Source organism: Paralichthys olivaceus, chromosome 4 (assembly GCF_024713975.1).
Source record: "Paralichthys olivaceus isolate ysfri-2021 chromosome 4, ASM2471397v2, whole genome shotgun sequence".
Lineage (NCBI taxonomy): Eukaryota > Metazoa > Chordata > Actinopteri > Pleuronectiformes > Paralichthyidae > Paralichthys > Paralichthys olivaceus.
In genome coordinates, this window is record NC_091096.1 from 23,496,637 (window position 1) to 23,513,872 (window position 17,236).

A 17,236-nucleotide genomic window follows, 5' to 3' on the forward strand; every position below is an offset into this window, starting at 1 on the left:
GATGGACTGATTATTTGTTTGTTATGTTCCTCTAACATTCATTTTTCATTCTGAACCCACCTGTTTCCAGTCTTTATGCTAAGCTAAATTAACCAACAAACCCCACCCCAATCTGCCATCACAAATTCACTGAAGACAGACTCGCTCTCACCTCACTGTCTTGTGAAATTAGCATCTTGTTCTGGGTGTCTCCTTTTCATCACTGCTGATTGGAGCAACAATAAAAACCAGTGTCTGCTGCAGGGTCATTTGACCTGGGAGTGAATGCAGATTGTAGCCATTCACATTGCAGAGTAACTCTGTGTTTTTGACCAATGGAAAAGGCACTACTTGTATGAATCTACCCAGAACTGACAACTGTTGTACGGTGCATCCTATTTTCTTATTCATGATCAAGAGATGTGTCTAAACTTTAGAGTTCACCTGTAACTTAACTAATTGTTTAGACTCATAGTTTAGAGAGTCAAGGTCACATGACTCACTGCATGTCCGAACGTAAACCAAACCATTAAGTCCAATGATTTCTGTAGACCTTAAAACTGTGGAGAGGACGAGATTGGGGAGATTCAATTCAGAAGGAATGACATAAATGAACATGAATACAGAAATAGAGACTTTGGCATTTACCCCATCACTTCAAGTGATGTATAGGGATAGAGCCCAATGAATGGCAGCAGATCAGAGATTCCCCACTGGAGCCTGGTGCATGAGGCTGTGATCAACACTGGCAGCAGAGAGACACCAGAGGTAGGATGGTCTCTGCAGCTAAGTTGATGGGTGGATGATGGAAAAGCACAAACACAGGACCTGGTGAAATGGTCAGGTAAGGTAGAGCCTCTGAGAATATAAAGGCGCTTTCACACATACCTTGTTTATGCTGGACCTTCAGATTTTTTCATTTAGTCCAAACATAAATAGCAGATGGGAATGGTCCCGCACCATGGTCTACAAAGGACTACAATTTAGTCAGGCCAAAAGGTGATATTGCTCCAAATCAAACAAACTAGGGTTTGGTTAGTTTGCAATGTGAAATGTTTTGGGGGATGGGTCGGACCAATTGCAGGATGTTGTGACAGCAATAAACAGAAGAAGAAAAAGAAGGAGAAGAAGCAAACTCACAGGACTGCTTGCCGTCAACAATGAGGATGTTCATTTTGCTGGTAGTAATACTGTAATGATTTTACAGTGGCAATTAAATCAACACAATTAACCAGTTCATTCATTTTCTCCGTTCAAACAGATAGACTATGTGAAACTAAAACAGTCTGTAAACATGTAACAAAGACATGAACCTTGGTCTGGACCTTGGTCCAGACTTTGAGTTATGAAAACGCCCCAAGTCTGTCTGAGAGAGCTTCATTTATAAACCACCAGGACTCTGCCCAGAGTTGGCTGTCTGGCCAAACTGAATAACCTGGCAACGAGTCAATGAGTTTTCTCCAACAGAGCATCAGAAGTCCTCTACAGAGATGTGAGGACCTTCCATAAGGACGGCCATCTCAGCAGCTCTCCATCAATCAGGCCTTTATGGTAGAGGGGCTGGATGGAAGCCACTGTGAATAAAATGCTTGTGACATCGTGCTTGACGTTTGCCAGAGAACATTTAAAGGACCGAGAGCACGAGGGAACAGATTCCCTGGTCTAGAGAAAAAGAAATATAATTTGTACAAAGTTCCAAACACCAGACACCGCTCATCACATGGCCAATACTTTCCCTCTGGTGAAACAGGGTGGTGGCAGCATCTAGTGAAACTAAGCCACTGTATATTGGTGTACTGTGTAAAAGACTATGATGTACTTCCGCCTTGAAATTGTGATTGGACCTTTAATACTATGCATGATGTGGCAATAAGGTACACAAAGCCCTCTCTCTCTCTCTCTGAGATTCACCAGCCTTATTAATTCAGTTCACAAGCTGCACATTAATGCATGCACGCACGCACGCACGCACGCAGCTCTCTCTCCTCCTGCAGGTCATTCTCTTCTTACATCTCTTCCTCCCGCATCACGTTGATCAAGAGACAGCATGCGGAATAATGAGATGAATTGCGTCAGCTAAAAAAAAAAAAAACCTAAATGGCCTGAGTGCAGGATGTGCGCACATCCAAACAAGCTGTTATTACGTTATTATGATAATGTGGATGTCAGCTTTGCTGTTACAATCACGTTTTCCACATCCTTATCTGTCAGATAACATCCTTGGGTATTTGCAGCCTCAATATCAATTTCACTTGTTGCAAGAGCACATGTATGGAGCTCTGATAATAACATGCAATTTCCAGGATTCTTGGAAAATGGCTGAAATTGCAGCAGGCGAAAGCTCGTATTGTCCAGAAGCTACAGCCGCATGGTCGCAGGCTGGTGAACATCATGACCGTAGACCAATTATATTATTCTAGTTTTTAATCTTTACATCATCCCCAGTATTTGTGTTACTAAAATGAGCATGTGTTTGTCTAAATGAATAAAGAGAAGCAAAAATTCACTAAAGACTGTTTTTGATTGAACCTTAAATCACCTGATTATGCATATAAGTAGATTGCTGGCTTCATCTCTGTCTGACATTTTCTCATGTACAAATACTTTAAACACTGATGCACCTCGTCATCTATTTTTAGACACCGTCTGTTCTCATCAGTGTTGTAAATATTGTTATTTTATTGATATGCTCTGCTACTCGTGGCTCTCTCTGAGGCTTCTACCTCTTTTCCCTTGTTAATAGTGGGGGGGGGGTTCCTCACTCTTGCTGAGGGTTAAGAGCAGAGGATGCCACACCTTGTTAAACCCTTTGAGACAAGAGATTTGTGAATATGGGCTATACAAATAAAATATTATATATTATTATAATTATTTATATTATATAATATTTTTTCCTGTGTAAAGAATAAACTGTCTCCAACTCCCTCTTAGCAGAAAAGTGGCCACGCCTCCGTGACTTTGATTGAATTACCTTCATATCGGGCTTGAGTTACAGGGAGAGCTTGAGTAAGCAATCTGCAGTCAATTTCACACTGAACACTTCATGTGCTGTGGGGTAAAACAGATAGATTTCACATCTCACCAGAGGCTTCTCCCTCAGGGTATCATGGAAACTTATTACTTACACAGGGGTCTCTTGTCATATATATCCCCCCTGTCTCATCCTCCTGCTTAACTTCTTGATGTATTCAGCGCTCTTTAGCTGGGCCTCCTCAGATCTGCAGTAACACTCCATTAGGTTTTAACAGACTACCTTTAATAGCCTCTCTCTAGTCATCTCCGCTGTATGAGCTGGTACAATGGGAGGAGAGGCAGCGGGAATCAGTAGAGTCAATAAACTGAACAGGCATCACATGATTTCTTCTTATGAACTGAGAGGTTTTAAGGAGCAGAGGTTGTCGTCTGTGGGGCTCCTTTTGCCTGTTTGTTGCATAAGTGCAGAAAATCAGCATGTAGCCTTCGGTCTCCTCAGTGGTGAGGAAGATCAATAATGATGAAGAAGAGTGATTCATAGTTTGAAGGGTCAGTTTGTCCTAATCACCAAACCTCCCCAATGGCTTTAAGTGACCAGTCTCCTGGTTTTTGAAATCTTTGGTGAAGTCTTGTGGGACGGCACGTGGTTCAGTGGCTTGCACTGTTGCCTCAGAGCACTTGAGTGTCACTTCTCCAGGTTCTCCTTCCACAAACCAAAGTCAGGCAGCTTTGGTTTATTGGAGACATTGTAGGTGAGTGTGAGCTTGAAAGGTTGCTTTCTCTATATGGCCCTGTGAATGACAGTCAAGGGTGTTCCTCTGTGATTGGCTGTAGCCCCCCTGCGACCCTGAGAGGATAAGCAGAACAGATAATGAATGAATGGAGTAAGACATTTACTTCAGTTCATTGACTGATGAAGAGGGAGGCAGTGAATGAATGAATTGTTCATATTCCATGGCCATGATGATCATTATGATCAATCACCATGGCTCCCAGTAGAATGCTACAAATGCTACATGCTACAAAATGTAAATGAAAAAGGAACAAACACATTTTTGATCCTAGAACATATTGAATATAGTAGCACTTACATGCCCTAACCCTACAAGGCAATTGAAAAATGAACAAAACAGAAAGGGTTTTAATTATGAATGTCATGACTATGTGGAGGGGATCACGATGAATTCGAGTTTTTGTCACTTCCAGGGTGAATTGCAAAACCATTTGCACTCCTTTAACTTTTCCTCTAGTGTCATCGTCAGGACAAAATTGACATTTCTCCAGTGCTTTGGTTAACGATGAGATAGGCTACTATGTGTTTCGTACTAGTAAAAAAGTGATCAACAAAAGTCTATGAAATAGTTCATTAGGGTTAAAACAAAGACAACTTGAAAACATACCTTCAAAGAGCCCAGCCTGTCCCTGCCACCCTGGACAAAATGCTTCAAGAGTGAGCATCTGACTGGAATGTCCCATGGCTGTGAACATAATCAGTTATAATTATTGCTTTTACACAGTTAAACAACCTTCCGACACCTCTTTCCAATATTTGCATAACAACAAAGAGGAAATAAAAAGGATCAGGTTTGATGGATGTGGCAGTAGACCATGCCACGGGGTTCCCACCACGACAGCCAGAGACGAACCAGTCCACCCATTGCGTGCTCAGCAACATCTTTTTAATGCAGGCCAACAGAACTGACAAAATATTGAACTTAAAAGGGTCCAGCACTTTCTGCTGGACCATTAGCTTCACCAAGTCTCTCTTCCCCAGTGTGTGTCCTCCCGAGGCATCTCTGCTGCTGCCTTTTCAAGCATGAGGATCAATCAGCTAACAGCTCTCACCTGTGCTGACTGATCCTCTGTGGTGCAGGTGAAGGTGCTCTCTCAGCCCCTTCACCTCCACAATGGACTTTAATCATTTTAAATGTGCATGTTATTCATAAAAACATCTATATTTGGTGTAAGAGTGGTGTTAGGTTCTAATTTTACAATTATTCTGACACCACATAAATAAACAATGAGTAAAACTGCGATGATGGCCTTACTAGGCCCACAGCCAACCTATCACACCAGTCACAAACACTGTGGACTGAAAGGTTTTGGAACTTCTTTATATATTTCCATGTCCAGTAAAAATCTATAGTATAGGCTTAGATAGGAACCTCTTTCATTCGTACAACACGTTACATAACCCAATGTAAAAGAATGACAGGGTATCAAACGTGATGTGTCAACTTGGTGATCAGATGCGGTCGATAGCCACCTCCAAATCCATTCTCAACCCGCACTGTGTTTCCCAAGCAGCATCCTGCAACTTCCTATTTTTTATCACTTTTTCCACTATGCTATATATTGACCTGCTGGTGCAGTATATTGAAGGGTTTTTCTATCGGTGGATGGTGAAACCACTGAAACAACTTCCTGCCTGGAGCTCTCTACTGAGTCCTAGTTTGCCCATTATTGAACCAGTCATGAGAGAGAGGGAGACAGAGCGAGAGCCGTTCTGACAGACAGACAGAGACAAATAAAGAGGAGCTTTCCTCTTTGCAGAGTTTGTATCATTCGATAGGTTGTCAGAGCTCCACTGGTATGTTTTCATTGACGCGACCCAACAAGCAGCAGAGGCCGTTTCCCCTTTCACTCATTCCAGCTGACAACTAATCCAGGTAGGTGGACTTATCTCTTTGTGTCATTGTTTGGCCTAGTTTTTAGTTTTTCTTTGATTGCTCTCAATGTCTTTCTGAAACGCTAAACAGTGCAATTCAATTTTCTCATCTTGTTGAGTCGACATTGTTGAGATGACATTTAGTGTCTTGGTTTTTCTTTGCTCCAGGCCTTGTGTTTGTAAATGACAGCAACACAGTAAAGGAGGTGTGGGGAAAGTACTGATATAGACACTTTGTGGGGTCTTTAATATCAAACACGGACTCACATTCCACTGGTGTTCATATGTCTGTGATGGATGCTACTGAATAAAACTTACATCTGACTTTGTGTCAAGTTGAAAGTTGTGTAAGTTATCATCTAAATATGTCACACACCTATATAATGGAGATTATATGTTAGTTTTAAGTTCTGGATCAAGTGTTAGGAAGATGTCTTGTCGTGGTTTTAGCTTTTGGTTCTGCTCTTCCAAAAATCATATTGTTAAAACATTTTTTGCTTTATTTCTGCAAATCTGCTTTTATATGACACCGTCCCCTTCTAGGACAAAATAAAGTTTTTTAATCAGGCTTTTAAAACTTTCTAGCCAGTCAATGAGATGTGGAGTAATTTCTTTAAACTTACTGAAGCACTAATGAGCACCACTTATCCTAATAACTCTAATTTCTCTTCCACTTTATCTCCACTCAGATAAAAGCAAATACATGCACACATCTTTTAATTAGCACAAACTGTTGTGAGTGAATGTGTGCGTGTCTACAGCATTTATATGCTTTTATTGGGTTTTACTCTGTGTATGTATATGCAGGATTTGTACACTGCAAAATAATTAGTCAGAGCAAAAAAAGTCCATACAACATTGTTGAATCATACTACCCATGTTTCCTGTATTATATAGTCTGACTTTTCCTTGAGTGTCTTTAAATGAGGCTGAACTTTGTATGCACAGTATATATATGTACTATAGAAAATGTTAAGAGGTTGAGGGGTAGAGTGGTCATCCTCCAACCAGAAGGTTGGCAGTTCAATCCCCAGTCTTCCCCATCTGCATGCAAAAGTGGGCTTGGGCAAGATGCTGAACCCTGAATTGCCCCTCATAGCACAAAAAATTGCTGCTAATAGATGCACAGTATGAATGTGTGTGTGAATGGGTGAATGGAAAACTGTAGTGTAAAGTGCTTTGAGTGGTCATCAAGACTTGAAAAGCTCTATATAAATACAAACTATTTACCATTAATACTAATGAATTACTGTCTCACTCACTGATGTCTCAGTGTTAAAAACAAACTTGTTATACATAATGACCTATACTATATGAGCATTTGGCTGCTGGTGTTTGCCACAGACAACATTTGCCTATATAGCAGCAGAGCACGTGAACACATGATCCCTTGTGCACGTGTGCATGTTTATGTGTGAGTGTGCATGACTTGTGTGTGTGTGTGTGTGTGTGTTTGTGTGTGTGTGTTTGTGTGTGTGTGTGTGTGTGTGTGTATGCATGTCTCTATCAAGCGGTACGGGGGTTTCGGTGGCGTGGGCGAGCCCATCGATCAGCCCGTGAGGGAGGCAGCCTGCAGCCCTCGCTCCAGCTGTCTACTGGGTGTGAAGGGCACCGATGTGACAGCACTAATTACGGAGGCAGGAAGCCAGCGCTACAAACATTCACAGCGGCAGCTCAACTGGGCTCTGCGGGGCTAAACCCATCCTCCACCAGCCACTTTACACCTCTCATCCCTCAAGGCTAAATTGTGTCATGCCAAAATGAGATATTACCCACAAAGAAACACTCCTTTGCCTCATGGGATGTGAAGAGCAGAAATGACTTCCCACAGAAACTCTGATCTGTAAATATCCTGTTTTGGCTCTTACAGTTGGAGCAGTACTTCTTTGCAAGCTGCCAGATAAAAAACAATTTTTCCTATTTCCAATGTTGAATATCCGGATCTCTAGCTACATTAATAATGCAGGTAACATTCAGTGGCTTCATCTGAACCTTTTTAAAAACAGTTGCCCGCTGCAACTGAACGTGTGTTGATGCAATGAGACTGAACAAACATCAGTAAGGTCGCAGCCCATAAGACCAAAGCAATGTGCGGGCTTCATGTTCCATAAAGGGGAAAGTAACCAAAAGACTTTTGTGAGTTTTCTGATTATATCTTTCATATCAGCCTTACCTTTATCCTTATTTAGAGAAATAATCATGATTAGAGCAGTATAGATCTAGCCATAATTCAGTATAGTTATAATAATAATAACCTGATATTGTTTATTTCTCTGGCTGTTTGCCAGGTATTGACTAAACTACATGTAATGTAATAGATCTTTTTCACATCAGACAATTTGACAAGCGGTAAGAACACAGGTACAATTAGAATGTCACAGAAAATCTGCAGCAAGTGCTACATAGTCATACTTATCAGTTCCAGTGCAGATTATTAATCATTCTCAGAGGAATCAACAAAAATGTGGAAAAACATCCTATTTCACAACAGTGAATAACAATTTCTAGATTTGCACCTTGATCCATATCCACACCAAAACTTAATCTGTTCTTCCCTGGCCTGCACCACTTCCTTCTACTTAGTTTCATTGTAATCTGTTCAGGTTATTGCATGTCGTCTTGTTCACAAACAAACATATAAAATCAACCAAATGGACTGGGCTGAAAACATAACTTGGTGGAGGTAGTGACAAACATACAGTATATGATGACTGTGTTTTACAGCAAACCAACATAATAACTTAAGAGGTAGGCAGGGACATGTGAGCGACTGACATGCAGAGGGACCCAATAGGTGCATGTTACATTAAATGTACTAACATCTGTGCTTCTATGAGGCCAAATGTTATAAATGTGGTCTGACGCTCTGCAAATAAAATAGTAACACAATTTCGTTAATGGCCTGAAGCTCCATCAGTAAATACTTTATTCCATAAATTAATGTATAATGTGACAGGGCATCATTCATTCTCAATGTTGCACCTTCTCACCAGTCATGTTCACATGACCTGTCCAGCAACTGAGTTAGTGGAAGCTTGTGATGAAAGTAACAACAAAATGATAAGCAGGGTGAAGAATGTACTTACCTGGTGCCCAGAAACACTCCTAATACATCAGGGCTATATGTGTTTCTGTGTGTTTTGGAGTTCTTCCCTCAGGCAGAATTCAATTGATCTGTGCAGTTCTAAATATGCTTCAGGCTACTACTGTTAACTTCAGCCCGACCTAGCAGCATGTTTCTATAACCACATATGTTGATGCAGGGAGTGAGCATTTTTTTAATCTGCACTAGTTTTGCATTAACATCTCACAGTTTTTCTATTTCAATGACTAAATCTGCCACTCCTCACATTTTACAAACTGTTGAGCAATGTTCACCTTCCATAGACATATAAGGGGTATTCGAGTTTTAATTTGCATCTAGCAGCTAACAAAGTCCTGTGTGTAACAGGCCTACTGTAAATGTTTGTAATCTGTCTGACCCCTGTCCAGTGGGAACATGGTGGCCTTAAACGTTGCTGCTGGTGTCCAATGTGTGATTGGTGCCACATGGGATAAGGTCCCCTCACATTTGCACATTTCCATCGCCTTGGCCCAGCTGTTAATTATTTTCCTATTGATCTTCCCTGTAACCCTACATACAGGTCAGTGAACAAGAGTGGCCGCTGCTGCAGCTGCTGGCTCACATTACAGATATAACACATTGATACATTCATACCAGTGTCTGAAAAACACAAGCAAACACGGGTAGAGCAAATGAACATTTATACAATGTACACACACAACTACATAAACAACAATCATTGTCATAAAGAATTCTCTAACCCATACCTTCACCTTCACCATCACAACTAAATGCCTAAACCAAAACCTACTTGTAAACGAAAACCTAAAGAAGCCTTAACCCAGTGAGGACCGACCAAAATGTCCTATCTTTCTCAAAATGTGTCTTTCTACTCTCACCATTTGAAAAATGTCTCTCTGTACTTCTTCACCAGGATGAACCATGGAGACCGAGGGACGGGCGTCTCTCACCATCGCTATGAGGAGGAGGAGGGTGAGTGTGTGGGCCCTTGTGACTGTGGTTCATATCAATGCATGACCCATTCTAGACTAGCCCTTTGCTAATAGAAACAGGAAATGAAGTCATTACACCTACTTCGTCTCTTAATATTATCCTGAGACATTTGATTCATCACACTAACTTATAGTTTCTAATTTGTTTTGCAAGTTTGTGTGGGAGTGTGTTAATGGGCCGCAAATGAGGGGACAGGATTGACACGAAATTGGTTTTGTAATCATGTGTAGCCGCGGAAGTGTATTTCAGTGGGACAGGGAGTTGATACAGATGTGTGTCTTTGTGTGTGTGTGTGTGTGTCCGTTCTACCCTTGGATTGAGCAGCAGGTTTGCAGGTATTGCTCTTTCCCAAACATCCAGTATTGCTTTGCATTTCCCTCGTGTTTAGTTATTCCACATTTTTTTTGTGTGCAATTATGTTTACAGCGACTCCTTAATTGGCAGCAGATGATCAAACTCACATCATCCAGGTTTTTGTTGCAAAACAGGGATTATGAAGCCAAATTCAAACTCACAAAGAAGCTGGGGAGCGGGTTTCTAAATGGGCTTGATTTGCTTTTGTTTGTGACTGTGCCAACAGAGAATATCACTGTTATTAATAAGCAGACATGAGCAATGAAAGAGTTTGTTGAAAGCGGTTTAACATTCATGGATACACTCCACTGAGTCTGAGGGATTAATGAAATATCTCATTAAACAATCTGCACCAATGTGTAGCCTGCTGTCAGTCAACTATTTTGGGGTCCGTTCATTAAACTTTAATTTAAGTCACTTGTTTTGAAAATTGCAAGCTTATTATGACTTGTTTTTGAAGTAAATTGCAATATTATACTTCTATAATACCCCACATTAGCATTTACGTTTTGCATTTAAATAAGATCCCACATTACTTGGTGCACGTTCATGTAACCACTCAGGAAACGTCCATTTTTGTCCCCAGACCATCAGTCCATCTATATTGGCGTCCCAGTGCCTCGAGGATATCGACGGAAGCGCAGGCGAAGGCGCTCTAGCCGTGAGGTCTCTGACATGGAGAGAGAAAGACACTACAGCCAGCACAGACACCACGAACATGACCGGTACCAAGACATAGACATCGAGGAAGGGATCATTGATTCCACCGAGCAGAGTCTCCAAGACATCAACCGCACAAGTAAGTTAGGGGTCAGAGAGCCAGGATAGAAATATTTGAAATCAAACTAAGTGAAGAAGAAGCAAAAGAGCACACCGAAACAGTGGTCTCACAGGGTCCGACCTCAAACCAATGTCATCTGAGCTCTAGTCAATCTTCACCCGTGCTCCTTCCCCAACTTCTGAGTTAAAATTTTGCTTGGATGACCTGTGTCAATCCCCAACTTCTGCTTTTTGAGAGACAAAGAAATGAAAGTAGTGGTTGAGTGTGACCCACAAGGACACTGAGTTCAACAGGGTTTTAACACTTGTCTTAAAGGGGAAGCCCAATAATTCGACATGTCAAAGGCACTTTAGTCGTTGTAGTTAGAAAGAAATGTGGCTGTTTAGCATGCAAAGAAAGTCCAACCAAGGACACCATGTAGTTCCTTAATGGAAATGTAGGATCCAGTGTAATTGGAGCTTGACCCATGCCAGGGACCAAGTCAACATGACTTGGCCTCTGCTTTACTGATGTTTTAGAAATTAGTTTCTCCAAGTCTGAAGGAAGTGCAACTCAAATTCAATTTGTTTCATTGTCTAACAGTTGTGCGTTGCATCATACACAATGTTTCAACATTTTCAATAGCATGTGTTCAAAACTGTGACTAGTTTTTTTAGTTCAAAATTAAATTAATGTCTATTGTAAATACTAAAAAGCACCTGTTTCACTGCACTGCAGTCCAGTGTTGAGAGAAAACTATGATTAGCCTCTAATAAAGCTGCCTGTTGAACTTTTCTTTTGTGAATTCAAGACCTTTCTTCTGCATTTTCTTTAACCATTTGAAAAAAAACATTGACAGACATGAAACGGCCTCTGTCATCTATTACAACTTTGTTGCACTGTTCTACCTCAGGTTTTTGATTGGATTTTACGTCCCTCTAGCAGTTCTAACAGTGAGCAGCAGGAGTCAGAGACGGAACCTGAGCTTGTTTGAAATTAGAACAACGAGTGACCTGGCAGAACACCATTGCATTTGATTTTTCAAAGACTTTGCCCGGGACCTTGTCAACATTGTAAATCAGTGTGGTGTCACAGAAGGGGTTTCCTCTTTCTGGACTATGTGCACTCTATCTGTGGTGCACACACACATACTGTTTTTTGGAGTTTGTTGGGTTCAGTACAACACATATGGTGCTATTACTATTAGGAGGATTATAGCAGGGACAATAGAGACCATAGGAAGAAAACTATTATTCTCATTCTGATCATAAGAATGTAGTTAGCTGGACTTTTTTCTGTTTGTTCAGCAGCAGACTTTCTATTGTCCATTACCTGGTGTTGTTGCTTTACAAAAGCATAGTTCAGCCCATCCTGTTATACTATTCCCCCTGTTTCCTAACCATGTTTTCCATATTTAGCAAAAGTAATGACATGGAGTGTTCAGTCATTTGAATCGCAAACCCAACTGTTTAGCGATGAATAACACGACATCTTAGCAAATTGTCATCGCAGACACTTTTGCATTATTGTTGTCTGTCTACAGATACAGGACCGTATACATTTATCTAAAATATGGCATTCCATCTGAATGAAAGATGTAAATGGTCATTCTTTCCCTCCACCCATTATCTATACCACTTATCCTTTGAGAGTTGCAGAGGGAGCTGGAGCCAGTCAGGGCTGACATTGGACAAGAGGCAGAGTACTGGAGAGATCACCAGTGTACCCCCGGGCAAACATACAGAGACACAGTGAACAACCATCCACACTCAGTCAATTTAGAACCTCCAATTAACCAAACTCCAAAATGCATGTGTTTGGACTGTGGGAGGAAGTACTCAGAGAAACCCCACTCAGAGAACAAGGGGAGAACATGCAAACTCCACACAGGAAGACCCTGACAGAAGCAGGATTCAAACTCAATTCATTGCTGTGAGGTGACAATCCAATTGTCATATTTTTTTGGTAATGATTTTTTCCTCTAATTCTATATTATTGATTTCGTCATCATTTGCCCATTCAGAAAAGACAACATGTAAGTGTAATTCACCGTTAGGTGCTGCCAATAAATTGCTCCAATATTATTGATCATTGTTAGCATTAATAGACTCGTCCTATTTACAGTAATCACGATACAGTTCAGTCCATAGGTTAGCAACACTGTGGTCAGCTGACATGTCATTACCCTCAAGCAACATTCAAGAACACAGAGTTCAGTTTAACTTCGATCAAGCCATGCAAATGATTAGCAGCCTCATGACAATGAACCTGCTGTACTTATGTGTGATCTGAATGTAGAATTCCATACTGCAATCACTACCGCTGATACAGTACATTATGGAATCATATACAAAAACTTGAAATGATGAGAAGCAGATATGCTGGCTATGATGAACTGGACAGAAGGTGAAGCAGAGCAACCTGCAAGTGCTTTCATTGGGACTTCAGCTACAGTTTGGACAAATTGTTGGACTTGTGATTTCCACTGTAGATAGACCGCCACATGTGTGTTCAGCGTCAAAATTTTCGTCATAGTATTTTCTATGATTGACAATATCTGAAATGTTTATTTGTTGTTGGCTTTAATGTACAGGCACATTGAAACTTTCAGTTAGTGTATACTGTATGTCTGTGTGGAAGGTCAGCCCTGGTAAAGCGTTACTAGTCATTTCAAGAAAATAGAGCCTTTGACGTGAGGGCGCCTACACATTCAAACAATCTGCCAGAAGAGATTAGACCAGCAGAATGGGCTACCTGTTATTTCTCTTCTTAAGACACATCCCTATAAAAAGCTCTTATCGTATGATGTCTATGACTTTATTCTTATCTTTATTATTAATATTTCTTTACTCTGATTGGTTGTCAATTTCTCTCAGATTTTGTTGTAAAGCACTTGTATTGAAACGTGCCGAGTTATTATCTTTTATTATAATTATCTCAGTACTGGAAAAGAAACATCCTGTTTGTATGGTACAGATCTGTAAGCTAAAGCTCTGAAAGGGAGGCCAAATGGTGATGACAACACAGATAAAAGCCATTAAAACTCCTCCCTACAAAACTCTTCTATATGACAATAAAAACTGTATTAATCTCGAAAATATTCTTTTATTCCAAGTGTCTCCAGCTGCAGAGCGGCTACGTTACATCCTGAATGAAGATGATGACATGCCCACACCAACGCTCTTCACTGAGATGGACACTCTGCAGAGGGAGGGAGACGAGCTGGAGTGGAAGGAGTCTGCCAGGTGAATAACTACACACTTATAGACACACACAATTTAAGTCATGGTCACGCTTCTGCCCCTCAAAAATACGATTGCTCTGGTATTATCCGGTTTTGCTTTCGCTTCAAGATCGGAATCTAGAATATATTGAGAATGAATACCAGTCACAAACCATTTTGATGAACATGTCAATAACTGCATTTTATTTAGATGTTCAGTGTCCAGAGTCTAACCCTCTCAGTGACATTGATTACTGAGGCGATTCATTGCAATACAGCAATGATTAATGTTACTGATTCCATCTGTAAAACTGAAAACTGCGCCGTGCCAATATAAAATGAAGCATGTTTTAACAGCATGGATAATATCCCTCATTTATTCAGAAACTGACTTTGTGGGACAATTACGAGGAAATTGTTTGTTTCCAGAGTAACTGCAATCAGATGTAGAATGAACTATTTACCCTCAATTGCACAGCAGCTTTGCTTTGCTCAAGCAAATTTCCTTCTTCACATTCAGACTGTGTCACACTTGTGAGCTGCCAGCTCAAACCCCAGACATCTACTGAACAGAGCTGAAGTGCCAAGCTCAGAGAAATGAATACAGTTGTGTATATTACACACCGTTCTTTCTTCCTCTTTGTGTACCTTCAGGTGGGTGAAGTTCGAGGAGAAAGTAGAGGAAGGAGGAGAGAGGTGGAGTAAACCCCACGTGTCCACGCTGTCCCTGCACAGTCTTTTCGAGCTCAGGACATGTCTCCAGACGGGAACGGTGCTGCTGGACCTGGAAGGCTACTCGCTGCCTCAAATAGTCGGTGAGATTTACAGGATTTAGTCCCTTTACTGACAAATGCATTTCTCATTGTGTGTGAGAATATCTTATATTTTTATAAATATAAGATATTCTCACACACATGGAGTGTGTGGAGTCGTGGAGGCAACATTTTGGCCTCATTATTATATTGACTAATAATATGAAATTGTAATATCTGCAAATAACATGATTGCTCCCTGATAAGTGAAGCCAAAGTATCCTGATTGCCACCTTGTTGCTGCGTGCAGTATAGGTCATCCATGTTAGTGGATGGGACATAGCCCAAACTAGAAAGTACACGTCTTATAACTTTTTCACAAAGATGGCTTCTGTCATGTTAGGTAGTTATTATCACACTGATGTATGTTTTGTTCATTCTCTCTGCAAGTTTGGTTTTTATTAACTATTTGTTACTATAACAACAGGGTGAGAGGTCATTATCGACAGCGGAGACTTACTCACGATTGGTTGAGCGCCCCTCTAGGAACTCAATATCACGCTCCATTCCTGCATAGCGTTTGCTATCTTTATATGCAGTCTATGGTAGCAAGGCTGTCCTAGATCCAGAAATTCAATCAGAAATTTAGAATAACCATCTCACAATTGCTGCAATGACCTATGTCTACTAACCAAATGACAGAAATGCAGTATGCAATGATGCACTGGTCAACACAACACTGGTGCTTAATCCAAATGTAATAGATGGACCATTTACCTCCTCCTTTTTGTATTTTGTTTGTTCACATAATTACCACAATTGCATGACTTTATCTACTTATGTACTTGTTGTCGCAGCTTTGTGACTTCAAGTATTTGACCAGTTTTTTTCTATAACATCCAGTAATTTGAGTCTATTGCCTTGCTTAGCAAAAATAGGACTCATGCTATGTCCACCACAGAATCATGGTGTATGTAAGAGTCTTGGGAAATCAAAGCTTCTTTATTTGTTGGATATCCCCACACAACACTCTCCCCTGTTGTTTGAGATTGAAACATTTTGAAAACATGTGCCTGTTCACGCTCTCAGAAATCACTCCATACAATTAACGCCTGGTAAAAACGGAAGCTGCAGATGCATTAGTATGTAGTGTTCAATAAATCAATGGATGAAGGATCAATGACAAAAGTTGCAGTGTTTCCCAGTGATCGACAAAATGAAACAATCACGAGTCATTTTCAAGTACATATCACTTGTTTTTTTACATTTTTACTATAGTTTATATCTCGATTTCCCATTGTTTCGGTTAAGTGATAGGTGGGGAAGTGTAAGATGTTTATATTATTATGTTATTATAACTAAGGTGCTTGATAATAGTAAATACTTTTCATCAGAAAATAGAATATTGAAGTTTTGAAGTTGATTGCTATTGCTAGACCCATGACGCAATTCTACTGATTATATTAAGATTACTAACTTTAAATATCTCATATTCAGTAATCTTGGGTTGCACTGCTAACAGGGAGGCTGGTCTGCTTATTTAGAACAACTTGGAATTACAGTGAATCCAAGGTGTTGTGGTGGACAAACACATATTTTCTTAGTTTGTAAAATGTTTTGGTCTTCTACCCTAAATAACCATCCTGGAATCCTTGGTTATTAGCTGTTCTTTTGAAGTACCTCTTTGCTGCAGGACATTCTGCAGTAATTCAAGATGATGGTAATACACAGCGGAGTTCAGTCATATGAGGTGCACAAACGTTTCAATCTGAGGAGGAGAATTAACCAGCACAGTCATTCTTTACACCAAACGACTAGCGACTCCCAAGCTACACAACTGAAATTGAACTCATATGTTTTCAACAACTAATACAACACACTACACTTTATATATCTTTATACAGTACATACTACACACACTGTAAAATATAATGAAAACAGTGGATTTGCATGTCATATACTTTCATGTAACATACAAATGTGTTTTTCCAGATGACATTATTGAAAGGCAGATCGAGGAGGGCATGATATCCCCAGATCTGAGAGAGAAGATCAGCTTTGTCCTGCTGAGGAAACATCGACACCAGACCAAGAAGCCAATCCACCGCTCGCTAGCCGACATCGGCAAGTCCAACTCCTCAAGCAGTGAGTGTCTCTCCTGTAGCTATCACAAACTGTCACGTAGGTCTATCAAACTGGGACCTACGTTCATTGAGATCAATAGTTTTATTGACTCTACAGCACTGACAAATGAATAATAATAAATATGTGGACGGTTATCAGACAAATTGCTGCATGTTTGTGTAAAATTTGAGGGGGTTATCGTGGGGACTTTTTTTTTGCATCTTATTTCCTTACTTAGTGAGACTACATACACGGTTTTGTTACATGAAATATGACATTACATAAAACAGTGTGCGTCCTGGAGATATAGAAATGTCTTTTGTTT

General features: G+C 40.4%; 1 protein-coding gene and 1 long non-coding RNA gene across 4 annotated transcripts in view; one reads left to right on the top strand and one right to left on the bottom strand.

Moving 5' to 3' along the window:
* Positions 1–1,962: 1,962 nt before the first annotated feature.
* On the bottom strand, positions 1,963–4,718 carry LOC109633722 (uncharacterized). Its single transcript, XR_011240819.1, has 3 exons — positions 4,579–4,718; positions 4,353–4,430; positions 1,963–3,799 (listed from the first exon to the last, which is right to left on the bottom strand). It is a non-coding gene; the product is annotated as an uncharacterized lncRNA (long non-coding RNA).
* A 724-nt stretch (positions 4,719–5,442) lies between these two features.
* Positions 5,443–17,236, top strand: part of slc4a5a (solute carrier family 4 member 5a) — a 36,109-nt gene continuing 24,315 nt past the window's right edge. For all 3 annotated transcript variants that reach the window (XM_069524301.1, XM_069524302.1, XM_020093682.2), the window contains exons 1-6: positions 5,443–5,621; positions 9,619–9,677; positions 10,639–10,851; positions 13,928–14,057; positions 14,690–14,850; positions 16,780–16,932. In XM_069524301.1, coding sequence (XP_069380402.1) covers positions 9,620–9,677; positions 10,639–10,851; positions 13,928–14,057; positions 14,690–14,850; positions 16,780–16,932 — 715 coding nt within the window. In that variant the 5' untranslated portion in view covers positions 5,443–5,621; position 9,619. The remainder of the gene's footprint in view (positions 5,622–9,618; positions 9,678–10,638; positions 10,852–13,927; positions 14,058–14,689; positions 14,851–16,779; positions 16,933–17,236) is intronic.